The following is a 14,885-nucleotide window of genomic DNA, read 5'->3' as shown; positions in this document are numbered from 1 at the left end:
TTTGCATCTTCCTGATTATTTGTGACAGGGAATATTTTTTTATGTGCCTGTTGGCCATGTGTATTCCTTCTTTGAGGAAATGTCTGTTCATTTCTTCTCCCATTTTTGGTGGTGTTAAATTTTTTTCCTTGTAAATTCTGTTAGCACCTTGTATATCTTAGATATTAGCCCTTATCTGATAAGCATTGGGTGAATAATTTCTCTCATTCCATGGTCTCTGTTTCCTTTGAAATGAAGAAGCTTCTCAGTCTGATGTAATCAAACTTCTCAGTTTGATGTTTATCTCGGCTTCCACTTGTTGGACAGTGGTGTTTCCCCCTTGAAGATGCATTAAGGCTTAGTGTCATAAAATGTTTTGCCTCCATTTTCTTCTGTATACCTTATAGTCTCAGGTCTGGTATCAAGGCCTTTAATCCATTTTGATTTGGCCTTTGTGCATGGTATTAGGATGTGGGGAGAAAGGAACTCTATTTCACTGCTGGTGGGAATGCCATCTAGTCCAGCCTTTCTGGAAAACAATATGGATATTCCCTAAAAAATGGAGATTGAGTTCCCGTATACAAAACCAAATACTGCAATACCTCTAATAAGGATATAGCCTAGGACCACAAAAACACAGTACAGGGTCCGGAGAGATAGCACAGAGGTAAGGCATTTGCCATAGATATAGAAGGATGGTGGTTCGAATCCCGGCATCCCATATTGTCTCCTGAGCACTGCCGGATGTGACCCAAAAACCTAAATAAATAAATAAATAAATAAAATAAACACAGTACATGCCCTCTGCATGTTCCATGCAGCTCTGTTTACAATAGGCAGAATCTGGAAACAACCCAGAGGCTCAACAGATGAGTGGCTAAAGAAACTGGTACATCTACAATGGAATACTGTTAGAAAAAAATGAAGTCACAAAATTTGCCTGTACATGAATGGATATGGAGACTTATTATGTTGAATGATATAGACAAAAGAAGAGAGGTAATGAACACAGAATAGTCTCTCACTCATGGGGATTTAAGAAAAATAAAAGACAATTATGGTAATAATACCCTGAGACAACAGATGAGGTTTGGTAGCACCAACCCATGATAGGAAGCTTACCACAAAGAGTGGTAAGTACAGTTAGAGATATAACTACACTGACAACTACGATGACAATGATAAATAAATAAAATGCCTGTCTCAAAGACAAGCAGGGGCAGGGAAAGGAGAAAAATGGCGGGAAAGGTGTGCTGGTGAAGGAGGGTGTGTGTTTTATGACAGAAACCCAATTATGAAATGTTTGTAACCATGGTACTTAAATTAAGAAATTATTATAAAAAATAAAATACTTTTTCTTTGTGACTACACTTAGAAGCCTCCAGTTTGTCTGAAATTATCTCAAAGAGCTGGAGCACATGCCTTGCTGTATTTGTCCAGATTTAATCCTAGATACCACATGGTTCCCCAAGCACCAGAGTGTAGCCTTTTTGCCTTCTAAGTTCTTCAAGTCTCAAGCCACCTCCCAGAACTGTCTGAGTGTTTAAAAGTTTTTTAAAAGTCTAGTTTTAAGTTAGTTTTTTTTTTATAAATATTTATTAGTTTACCATTGTTTTATAATACTGCAGTGTTTCAGGAGTGCAACTTTTTCAGGAGTGCAACTTCACAGTTATACATGTGCTAAGCAACTCACTGCACCCACCTACCAAGTTCAGTTCCATTACTATCAAAATCGCCATTACACCCTCTTCTCATCTCTTCTCACCAGTAATGACCTTGTCATTACAAAGCTGTCTCAAACATGAAACTTGATCTTAGCTGATTTCCCCCCCGCCCCATCTAAGTCTCCTTATTTTGCCAATTTCAAAGCCATAATATATAGTAATCTATCCGTAAGACAAAGGAAAGATAAAATATATTTTGGTTATGAGTTTTCCAAACGAAATTTTCTCTTGGGGGCCAGACACAGATTATACACAGTATCTTGCACATTGCCAAATGATATTTGATTCCCAGCACCCCATTTGGTTTTGCAAGTACTGCCAGGTATAATTCCTGAGCACCATCATACATGGGTTCCTCCACCACCAAAAAAAAAAAATGTGTAAAATAAAATGGGGGTGGGTGGGAGGTGGAGAACAGAGATAGAGGGTAGGGTACCTGGATTGGATCACTGGCACCATTATGGTACCCAAAGCACACCTGAAGAGATCACTGAGCATTGCCATGTATGGCCTCCCACACACTCCCAAATAATGCCAAATGGAATGAAAATGATTATTAAAGGACGCAGTGGTCAAAAGAACTTTATTATAGACATTCAGATTTAAATTGTAACTTAACATTTAATCAGGTTTTCATGGATGAGAGAAAAAACATGAAGTATTGCCTCTGAACCAAAATTTAGTATTGATTCTATTTTCAAACATATAGTTTAAAACTTTTATAACATAGGGATAGCCTTAGTGTAATTTCTTGAGTTGATTTGAAGTTTTCTTTTAGAGCATTTATATTAAAGTTAAATGTGGGTTGTTATACTGTTTTTGTTTTTATTAATTATTACCTTGTCACTTTTCATCACACATTCTTGAAGTTACTTAATTTTTACAGAATTATAAGTTTTGATGCACTTTCACAAATCTTTTCATCTTTTATTTTTAATTCACCTCATTAATAGTGTTTGGTACCTAAAAAATTGAGCCTCTGCAGGTAAGAAAGACCTTTCTAGAACATCCCTTTGGGGATCAAAGTGGCTAGTACAGTGTTAGGGCATTGTGCTTGCATGTGCCCCACCCAGGTTTGATCCTCAGCATCCCATATGGTTCCCCGAACACTGCCAAGAGTGATTCCTTTCCCTAGTGTAGAACCAAGAGTAACCCCTGAACATTGCTGGTTGTGGCCCCAAAACAAAATCTTTTTGGAAAATCCTTTATAAGATATTCTTTCCCTAAAACTACATGTTAACATAGTATACATATTCTGGCAATAAGTGGTAAATATCTTAGAAACATCAGTAAAAGCTGTTACTTATGTTAAACCACTGCTTTTTAATTGATAGGGTTTTTATACATAAATTTTACATTTACCAAAATATTGCCTTGTGCAAATAGCTTTTGTTCATAATTGTAAGATTTATATTTTGGTTGTCATAGACAACCATTGGTAAAGAGATCTTAAAATCAACTGGACCAAATGATTATGATAGACCATTTTCTGCTTAATAAAGTATTTAATGTGATAGTTATTCACTTTATTAAATTAGTGAATTTTTCTATTAGAAAGCTCTGGGCATTTTTATACACACTTAAATGTTTTTTGTGTATATAAAAATTATGTGATGATTATATATTTAATTATACTGTACCTTGATAATTCAATTTCTTTTTATGAGTAGACTTAAGATAAAAAATAAAGATTCTAAATAAAACAATCTGGAGTATTAATATCTGTCTTATTCCTGTAGGATTTATACTAAGTGGTAAAACAATTGAAAGTTTATTTTTTACCTGTTGCATTACTTGAAGGGTATACAATATGTGCAATTTAAAGTGTAGTGAAACTGAGGAGAAAGTATATGAAAATATACTTATAATTAACCTAAATCATAACCATAATCATTTATTACTAAAGATCTAAATAAACTTACTGCATTTTGCCACACATATTATTTTATACATTTTTTGTTGTTGTTGCCCTTTCCTCCAGTTGTAAGATTATTCTGCTGAAATCTATGGTATTCATTTTTTTTTTGGTTTTTTTTTTGGTTTTTTTTTGGTTTTTGGGCCACACCCGGTGGTGCTCAGGAATTATTCCTGGCTATCTGCTCAGAAATAGCTCCTGGCAGGCACAGGGGGACCATATGGGACGCCGGGATTCGAACCAACCACCTTAGGTTCTGGATCAGCTGCTTGCAAGGCAAACGCCGCTGTACTATCTCTCCAGCCCCTGGTATTCATTTTCAAAGAAAATAGTGAAACGTGGGAAGTTTTTAGAAGATTAATTAATATAGAATGATAGTAGGCTGGCTTACCTAAATGGAACTATATATCATAATTATTTCAATACAGCTTAGGTTATGAGATGGAAACAGTTTTGGGAAGTTTCAATTAGTTTTTCTATTGACAAATCAAGGGAAAGAACACCCCATTTATGGTGAATAGTCTTTTTATGCAGTAATATTTAAGTAATATTGTACTTTGGCTATCATTCTTTAGTTATCACTGTAAAGGATGTTTGTCCTAACAATGGAATGCTTTAAAATATTCTAGGGGCCTGAGTTTTTAGTGCCGTAGGCAGGCCAATTGCCTTGCACCTGGCCAATCCAGCTTTGTTCTCTGGCATCTCATACAGTCTTCAAGTCCCACCAAGAGTGATTCCTGAGCTCAGAGCCAGGAGTAACCCGTAAACTCCACTGTATGGGCCAAAACTAAAAGAACATGCGCGCGCGCACACACACACACACACACACACACACACACACAGCGCGCGCACACACACACACACACACACACACACTGAGTTTAAATCAGTTCTATAGCATTGATGAATAGCACATCTAATTTCACTTAGAAGGGATTTGATCTGAATGAATAGTTAAAAATCTGCACAGAAACAATACAGAATTATCTTAGACTGCCTTTTTGTTGAATCCAAGAGGTTTATTTTTAAAACGTTTTTTTTTTCATGCATTGTAGAGGAATTTGGCATTATAAATGAGTTTGAATAGTTTTATAAGGTAAATTATTGGAAGTCAAATTATTGAACATTTTAGTAAACCTAAATTTAATAAATTTAACTCAGGTCCTTCAAATTATTTCTGCAATATCAGTTTGATTTTTTCTGAAGTGGTGAGGTATTTTAAATATTAATATATTAAATATTAAATATTTAAATATCACTTCAGAAGTGTACAATATTTTTTTTTATTTTTGGTTTTTGGGCCACACCCGGTGATGGTCAGGGGTAACTCCTGACTATGCACTCAGAAATCGCTCCTGGCTTGGGGAACCATATGGGAGGCCAGGAGATCCAACCACATGTGGCTCTTTATACTTTTAATGTGGTTCTTCTGTGTGCCCGGCGGCCACTCCAGGAGTCAGGACTCTGCTCCTAGCCTCTGTCAGTGCGCACCCTGTGTGGCTCTCAAAATAAATTTCAATCGTGGTTTTGGCTTATTTGGCTCAATTGAAAAAAAGGTTGCCGACTAGGCTTACGCGGGCAAAGCCTTACTTCTTGCGCCACCACTCCAGTCCCATGTACAAATATTTTTTAAGGTCTCTTTTGTTGGGGTCAGAGCGATAACACAGTGATAGGGCATTTGCCTGGCATGCAGATGACCCAGGGAGGACCCGGGTTCAATCCCCAGTATCCATATGGTCCCTCGGCCTGCAAGGATGAGCGCTACCAGGTATGGCCCCAAAGACTCTCCCCCAAAAAAGGGTCACTTTTCTCTATACAACTCACCTCAAGAAGCTCACCGCAAACGGATGAGTTTAGTTAGAGAAATAACTACGTTTTGAACTATCCTAATGAGAATGTACGAGGGAAATAGAAAGCCTGTCTAGAGTACAGGTGGGGGTTGGGTGGGGAGGAGGGAGATTTGGGACATTGGTGATGGGAATGTTGCACTGGTGATGGGTGGTGTTCTTTACATGACTGGAACCCAAACACAATCAGGTATGTAATAAAGTTGGTTAAATAAAAAAAAGAAGAAAAAACCTCTATATTTTATCTACATTTTCCATAAAAGCAAAAGGTAAATATTTTAGTAATAATTTTTCCTGAACGTTTCTAAAAAATAATAAAGAAATTAGAGAGAAAATAGAAGAGATAAATCAAGTGCCTGGCATGCTACTGACCAAGTTCAATCTCAAGAACTGCATGGTCCCTTGAGCATTTCAGGAATGATCCCCAAGAGCACAATCATTTGTGGCCTAACCTCTTCCAATAAATAAAATGTTTTTTCCTTACCCATAACCTGTCTTTCTGCCCATTAATTGGCATAATTAATACTTACAAATATATGTCTATGTTTATATTTAAAGTGCATTGTATTTAAGTATTTTATAGTAAAGCCATTATGAAGTTAGGGAACTCTGTATATGGAATACAAAAGTTTTATTCACTTCTGAATTTAAAAGTAGTTGGAAGATTTAGTTATGCCAGGGGAAAAGGATAAAGTTTAGATAAAATTATTTAAATTCTAATAAGATAGAAAACACATTGAATTTCTGTTTAAGTGTTATTATTGAGCTATCAGTGTTAAATTTATGTTCAGATGTTATTGAGCTGTTTGGTTTTTAACTTTTGTTGCAGGCAAAGCAAATCCAAAACCTAGCCTAAAAAAGAATTCTTATATATTATTAAAAAGGGCTAGTAATAAAATATGTATTTGGCAGTGGAAAAGAATCCCGTAAGTGCTCAAGATTGACATAACCTTTAGCAAAGTGGAAAAACTCTTATTAGAACTGCCAAATCTAGGTTCAAATTTATGTCAAAGCACTTTATGGTGCCATAATTAGTACAACTAATTTTTCAGAGTGTTAAAATGTCATTTCTTGGGTCCATGGTTATAATACAGCAGGTAGGGTACTTGCTTCTCACACTGCCTACCTGGGTTCAATCCCGGGCACCACATATTGTTCCCCCAAGCCTGCCAAGAGTGCAGAACATGGAGTAAGCCCTGAGGGGTTACTCCAAAACAACAAAACAAGTTATTTTTCACTAAATTGAGTTTGAGGCTAGGGTTAGTTTAGGAATCTTTTTTCTAGTAAATGGTTTGTCTTTCCATGCATTTTCACAGCATATTTATTTACTAAGGTCAGCCTAGTAATTTTTCTTTTAATTTTATTTTTTGGTTTCTGGTTTTTGGATCACACCCCGAGGCACTCAGGGGTTAATCCTGGCTCTGTGCTCAGAAATCACTCCTGGCAGGTAAGGAGGACCATATGGGATGACAGGATTCAAACCACCATTCTGCTGGATTGGCTGCATGCAAGGCAAATGCCCTACCGCTATGCTATCTCTCTGGCCCTTCTATCTAGTAATGTTTAAACTTGAAAAAAAAAAGAATCATCCTGCTCAGTTACAAGTTATAAAATACTTTATAATATCTTTTCCTTAGGCAAAAGTACTTGCGAGTATTTCTACATTCTCACAACATTCATTTGATTTAATATGGATATCAACATTTAGCCACTTTCAAAGGCTTGAAAACTGAAATGCAATAATGTTAAGCTCCTGGCCAAAGGGTATGGTATAATCATGGTTAAAAATAAAATATTTGGGGGCCGGAGAGATAGCATGGAGGTAAGGCGTTTGCCTTTCATGCAGAAGGTCATCGGTTCGAATCCCGGCGTCCCATATGGTCCCCCGTGCCTGCCAGGAGCAATTTCTGAGCACGGAGCCAGGAATAACCCCTGAGCACTGCCGGGTGTGACCCCCCCAAAAAAAAAATATTTGAACTGCTGTTCCAGTATCCTATTGTTTTTATTTCCTTCATAATAAAATATGGCATTTAAAATTTTATGTTATAATCTGAGTCTACTGAGTGGGATTGCAGAATGTTAAATTTTAAAAGAAACATTACAAGCCATGTTTACATAGTATAAGTGATTAAATACTCAAGATATTTTTTAAGATTATTGATGACAGTACTTGTGAATAACTGTCTTGCTAACAATGTCATATTGTCAGACAGCACCGATTTTAAAATGCCTACAGTGATTTCTTTAAAGACAATGGAACAATAATGGACTAAAGATGGCACTAAACTACACCATACTAAAAGTCATACATATTGTATATTGACACAGTGAGAAGAGTGACAGTATTTTAGAAAATTTTGTTTTTTGCTGTTTATCGGAATATAAGACAAAACAGGAAATAATGAGCATGGAGTCATGCCCATTATCCCAAAATTAGGCCTTTTTGCATCCTCTTCATGATGGTTAACAGAGAATTGGTTGTTTATATGGTGCCAATTCTGTGATGAGGCACTTGAAGAGTCTGCAGGTTAGGACACGTGAAACACGGAGCTGGAAGGAAACACGCTGCTATTCCGTTGGAAGCAAATGGGAGTGTAGGCCCATAAAATACCTCTTCTTTGCCTTCACTACTTACATCCAATACCTACAGAAAAAGAGACACCTGTATGTCAGAGATGTTTGTGCCAAATAAAGCTGTTTACAACTTAAAGGGAGTCTGCAATGAATCCAGTTATTTCATCATAACCATGCCTTCAGGATTGTTATTTTTCTCCGTTATAGTTCCAGAAACAAGTATTGGGTTTCTAATATGTCCTGTTCTCTACATTTGTCTTGTGTGTAGATGAATATTTATAATTATTCTTTACAAGAAAAGATAAGTAAATTATCCTGGTGTAACAAAACTTCCCTAGACTGTTACTGGTTTTTATGTATTGGTTCCCCAAGCCTGATTTATAAAATGAAGAGTGTTAACTTTGCGGCTGGAGAAATAATACAGGTTAGGATGCATGCCACACATGCAGCCAACCCTGATTCAATCCCCAGACCTGATCAACACTTGTGAACACCTCTCAGCCCCAGAAAAGAAATGAATTCTTCAGCTGCTTTCTGAAATTGGTGCCTCTATCAATGTTCAGCACATTATTTAGCACAAGTTCAAAATCAGTTCATTTGGTTCTGGAATCTTTTTTCCCTGGTTCCCCCACCCCCACCCCTTTAGCTGGCGTTCTTTTTATTATATGGATAGGGTCTCATCTGTGCCTGCTGTTACTTCACATTACCTGGCATAATCTGATTTCTGGGAAACCTCTTGAGAAAAACTGTCTATGTATTCTATTTATCAAACCCACGAGGGACTTCCCAAGCCCCAACCACCTTTATCACTCTTAATTTGACCTTTTTCTAACCTCATTTAAAACCTATTTTCCCTTGTATACCATGATGATAGAATAAATAGAAGGATAGAGATAGATGTGGATATAGATGTAATCTAGCCAAAAGGAAGCAGATCTGAATGAGCAGTGGAAGTGATCTGGAACCAATTTGCACATACAGATGTGTTCTTACATGCTGTTGTCATTCATGGTGCACTGGATAAAAATAGCCTGTTCCAGATAGGTTTGTCTTTGACATTGCCACATTATTCTCCATCACTTTGGTCTTTTCCTTCACTTATCCTTGATGTAGGTATGACTCTCCCTGTCTGGCCCCTACACAATGCCAGTCATAGACTTAGTTTGATGCATTTTTGTCAGGGTACAGGGAGAAACAGATCCAGGATCAGGCCCACTTGTATTGGGGGCCAACCCAGTTGTGCTTTAGAGTCATCAGGGCCACATTCAGTGGTGCTGGGGGACTGTTTAGTGTAGAGATTGAGAGTATGGCCTCAGTATGCAAACCATTTATTCCAACTTTTTGGCCTTTCTCCCTATTCCTATTCTAATGCCCTTGAGTACCTGTCTTTGTCTGTCACCTGAGTAGAAAATAAGTCTATAACTACTATAAAGTTTTTATTTTAGTTGAAAGAAATCCTCACAGATTTGGAAATCCAAGTACTAATATAAGGACATCACTAAGACCTAGAATCAAAACTTTCAGTCTGCCATCCCCTAGGCTGCAGTTCGCTTATTGAATACTTGTTATTACTGCTAAAGTAAAATGGGCCCATTACCTGTTAACCTAAGAATGTTTCTTTTGCTCTCTTGCTGATTTGTGTGGTACCAAATTTATACTTCACTTTGGGGAGGATAGGTCTTCCCACATTTTTCTTTCCTTGGTTATTGTTTCTTTCACTATAGAAACTTAAAGATCAGTGTGACAATTGTGCCCTCACTTACGACAAATTAAAATTTCAATGGAATTTGATTAGTATTTAAATATGGAGAGTGAATATTTTTCAATATTTACCTCAGCTGTATAAAGTTGGGTCCTCTGCAATGTGAAAAATGTGAAAAAAGTTCAGTTCAAGAACTGAAGATCAGTAACTTGCTCAAGAGCATATATCTAGTAGGTAGTGGAGCCGATATTTTAGCGAAAAGATGCAACCTAAGGAAGAGCAAGGATTTCCTACCACTCATGATATCCTCCTCTTAGAATGTTTCCAGAATAAGAATTAAAAGTTGAGGTTATCATAAAGCTTTTGCTTGGCTCCTTAGGCCAACAGACACTGAGTATTTCAGAAGATTTTATTCGTTTCATATTTGAGCATGGAAAGGGAACCACTGTATTTTTCCCCCTCCAGTAACTTCCCCTGTAAATTTGCAATAAAGAAGGCATCTGGGAGAAAGAGCTTGATAATATATTATACAGCCAAAAGAATTTTAAAAAGTAAAGAGGTGGAGGCAGTCTGGAAATATACTAATCATTTGCACACTTATGCAGCTGCCCCTTATGTGCTGCACTCAATCTATGCACACCAAAGCCAGCTTCTATTTACACATCCATGGAACATCAACAAATATCACCATCACCTTATCCAGGAATCTCATATTTTCAATAAGTACTATTACTAGCAAGTCTGAATCTCCATTTTTGAACCAATTCAACTTTCCTGTTGTTTAGGATTGACCATATAATGGACTCTGCTAAATCAAGTGGTGAATGAAAAGAAAATAGAAAATAGTGCTTTTAAGTCAAGTAATAAAGGAAAGTAGTGATAAGAATTCAAGTAGTCAAGGAAAGAAAATGTAAAATATGTTTTCTCAATATCTGATGGGCTTCATGAAACCAATTCCTACACCTGACAGTTAAATAGCTTTTGTTAGGGTCCAGAGAAGACAGTCTAATGAGACAGATGATTGGCTGGTATTTTCAAGAGAAAACATCCTTTTGGCTTTACTGCATCTTAATGGACTAGTCTCTGAAATTTTTAATTGTGGCCTTCTATAATGTTAGTCAATCATGCCCTTAGAATCCAAGGATTATACTATAAGTTTGTGAGTCATGACTCAAACAATTTAAACTTTGATTTTTTTAGCATGGATTCCATTTTATTCATCAATTTTCCTGTATTTTTACAACCAGCTGATTTATACTTGAGAATTTCTGTATAATTTGAATTTTTTTCTCAAAAATGCTAGTCCAGGGGCCAAAGCAATAGCACAGTGATAGGGGTGTTTGCCTTGCATACGACTGACCCAGGATGGACCTGGTTTCGTTCTATGGTGTCCTATATGTCCCCGAGCCATGAGTGATTTCTGAGCTCAGAGCCAGGAGTAACCCCTGAGCATTAAAGGGTGTGTCCCCAAAACAAACAAAACAAAAAAAGCACGCTAGTTCAGTTTTCCATTACTTGCTTCTCTATTGAAATTCTTTATAGAAAACAGTAAAGAAATAACTTGCTTTTGAACTTGTGATATATTAGTGACTTTTTTCAAAATAAGACTCATCAAAATATTGATTAATATAAATTATAATAATCCAAAAGTATCTAGTTACCCATAGGTAAGTATTGAGATTAAACAATCTCGGGGGCGGAGAGATAGCACAGGAATAGGGTGTTTGCCTTCCTTTCAGCCAACCCAAGAGGATGGTAGTTCGAATCCCGGCATCCAATATGGTCCCCTGTGCTGCCAGAGGCAATTTCTGAGAGCAGGAGTGCCATAGGGTCTGACCAAAAAAACAAATTTAAAAAAGAAAGAGAGAGATTATACAATCTCAATTGAGATTGACCTTTATCTAGTTATCAACTAAACTAACACAAAACATATGATGAGTTGCAAAAAGTTAACTTTTTTTTTAAATTTTAAGGCTACCCAAATGCTGTTTTAGGTTACTTCTGGCTCTGTGCTGAGGGGTCACTGGCAAGCTTCCAGGAACCATACAATACTGGATATTTAACTTGGTCTGTGAGCTATTTTTAAGGCCTCCTAATATGTCTTTAAATGAAAAAGCATATGCTACCTATTATCTATAAACAATACAAATCCATAAAGACCTCTATTACATTGACCTATGCTTTAAAGGATCAGAGAGCCAATCAAGGGAATAAGCATAGTATTTGCAAAATTTTTTTGAATATCAAATGGCTATTAGAACGCAAATATCCATAATGCTGAATGTTTTCAAAAAGTCAATACATTGGATTATTTTGTTATCTATTCTCAGAGGTAAGACCTATTCCACTAATGCCAACAATAATTAAAACAATAATGAATTACCTCTTTTACATGATTTTACTCCTGAGACTCCTATAATATTCGGTGTCTATTTTAATGCCAGTCTTAAAACCATACTGTTTTTGCTCACTATAACTTTGTCATATAGCTTGGAACCTGGTAGTACATTGCCTTTGGTTTTGTCCTTAAAGTTGCTTTAGCTTTGTGGGGACTTTTGTGGTTAGGAATTTTTAGGAATTTTTTCTCTATGAATTTTTAATAAGGATTATGTTTTAACATTAATTTTTTAAATTTTATTCAAGCACTGTGATTTACAAAGTTATTCATAATTGAATTTTAGACATATATTTTCAGGAGGTACATTTTAAGGCTGATTGTTGTGGTTTATTTTTTAGGGGAGGATTTGGGGTTTTTAACTTTTGGGGGGGTTCTGATTTTGTGTGTATGTGTGTGTGTGTATGTGTTGCTTTGCTTTGCTTTGCTTTATGAACACACCCAGCTGTCCACAGAGCTCACTCCTGGCTCTGGGCTCGGATCTATTATTTCTGCACTACACATAGGGATTATGTGGAATGCTGGCAATGAAACCTGAGTCAGCTACTTGCAAGACGAGTATACTACCCACTTGTACTATGGTTCCATCCTCAGTTTTGTTGGTGTAGTTTGGATCTCATCTCAGTGTTGTTGACTCAGTGATTTGGATATATAGCTATAATACTCTTCTACACTAAAAACAAACCCAAGGTCCTTGCATCCTACCTCCTATTATAATGTTTCATCAGCCTCTTTATTTATTTATTTATTTATTTATTTATTTATTTATTTATTTATTTATTTTTGGTTTTTGGGTCACATCCGGCAGCGTTCAGGGGTTCCTCCTGGCTTTATGCTCAGAAATCGCTCCTGGCAGGCACGGGGGACTATATGGGATGCTGGGATTCGAACCACCGCCCTTCTGCATGCAAGGCAAACGCCTTACCGCTGTGCTATCTCTCTGGCCCTTCATCAGCCTCTACTAACTTCCCGCATTCATTTCTTTTATTCTCTATCCTCACTAACTCTGGGAAGTTAAGGGTAATCTAGGTATTCCTCCCTTCAATATATTGCATCTAGTCATTCTATGTACTACAGATAAATGACATTGCCCTTCCTCTGATTTTATGTATATGACATGATATTTTCCAGTTCCACCCACTTTGCAATGAACTGTGTGATTTTATCCTGTGTCATTTTTCTAGCTTAGTTCAGGTAACATAATATCTTCCATTTTCATCCATGTTGCAGCAAATTATATTATTTCATTATTCTTTGCAACTACATAGTATACCACAGTTTTATAGCATGTTTTTCTATGGGTCTTCATAACTGTGTTATAGTTTCAATGTATAGACATTTTACCTCCTGGATCAAATTCACTCCTGCATATTTATTACTTTGTAGATGTTATAGTTTTATTTTTATTTCTTTATGATTTATGTGTATAAAATACAAAAGATATATTGCCTTTTTCTCCCATGTGTATATGTATGTATATATAAAATAATAGATTTTATGGATATTTAGACTTTTATTTACATGTCATTTGTAGATAGTTTTACTTCTTTTTGAATAGATGACTTTTTTCCCTTTTTGTCTGATTACTTTATAATAGATATATAGGTACATCTTATATATCATATATCTCATATATATAGCTAATAGGGATATATAATAGATTTATAATAATAGATCATCTAATGTATTGAATGAAAAAGTCAAAATTAGGTGTCCTAGTCTGGGGCAGGCAGAAAATTTTCTCAGACCAATTGTAAACCAACACGCTAACAAGTTCTGCTAGGAATGAAAAGCCCATTGCTATCTGGCACTCCTGAAAATAAGAAGTGTGAAGGATTTCTAGATTTTATTATAAAGAAAAATTAACCCTTTTACTTTCACTTGCAGTAGCACTCAGTTATTAACTAGCATTAAATATGATATCATTATTTTTAAGATATAAGATACTACTAATACAAGCTACACAAAGAGAACCAAGACTCCATCTATGTGGAAATATTTCCTTCTTCAGTAGCCACACTGCAGAAAATAACTTCATTGAACAATTTGAGCAAACTTCAAAAGGAACTTCCACCACTTACCTGTATACAAGCCAGAGGCTCATTGGTCCAAATTGAATATCCACCAACTAAATATATTCTCTCATTGTGGACTGCAACGCCAGATTCATTTTGACCTAAAGTAAAGAAGATTGAACAAAAAGAAACAAAGGTCTCCATTTCCATGCATGTCCAAATTAACACATTTGCCAGTGAGGAATTTGATTTCTCCTTATCACACTTATATATTCCAAGAGATTTTGTGTCTGGGGGTTACCACATCTGGACACATTAATGGTTCCTCCTACTGCAGTGCTCAGATGCGGCTCTTAGCAATTTTGGGGGATCATGTGGTTCTGGGAATTGAGTCTCGACCTCCTACCTACAAATCACATGCTCAGCATACTAAATTATCTTTCTGGCTCCTTCTATTGTATTTTTACAGAAAAAGATCACTGTATCCCACTTCTCAAGAAAAGAATTAACGACTATTTCTCAGTAAGTGGGCCTCAAAAACATCCTTGCAAGAAAGGTTCAGAAATATGCATCCAACTCACTCACGTAAGTGATGTTGCTATTTCTCCTCTGTAGAGGAGCACACAGAACTCACACCCTGCTTTACCCAAAACAGAGATTTGCCCCAGTTTCCTTTTCCCTTCATCTATCCCTTTTGAGATGTAAAAGACCCACTTATGCTTGATTAGCAAGAG

General features: G+C 36.4%; 1 protein-coding gene across 2 annotated transcripts in view; it reads right to left on the bottom strand.

Annotated features, from left to right (window-relative positions):
* Nucleotides 1-7,820: 7,820 nt before the first annotated feature.
* Nucleotides 7,821-14,885, bottom strand: part of KLHL32 (kelch like family member 32) — a 232,792-nt gene continuing 225,727 nt past the window's right edge. The window contains exons 10-11 of one of the 2 annotated variants that reach the window (XM_049771331.1): nt 14,218-14,312; nt 7,821-8,109 (exon numbers count right to left, since the gene is read on the bottom strand). In XM_049771331.1, coding sequence (XP_049627288.1) covers nt 7,948-8,109; nt 14,218-14,312 — 257 coding nt within the window. In that variant the 3' untranslated portion in view covers nt 7,821-7,947. The remainder of the gene's footprint in view (nt 8,110-14,217; nt 14,313-14,885) is intronic. The other variant, XM_049771332.1, reaches the window with a different exon arrangement.

This window comes from Suncus etruscus, chromosome 4, assembly GCF_024139225.1.
Source record: "Suncus etruscus isolate mSunEtr1 chromosome 4, mSunEtr1.pri.cur, whole genome shotgun sequence".
NCBI classification, from domain to species: domain Eukaryota; kingdom Metazoa; phylum Chordata; class Mammalia; order Eulipotyphla; family Soricidae; genus Suncus; species Suncus etruscus.
The sequence above is the reverse complement of the archived record's forward strand: the minus strand, read 5'-3'. Positions and strand labels throughout refer to the sequence as shown.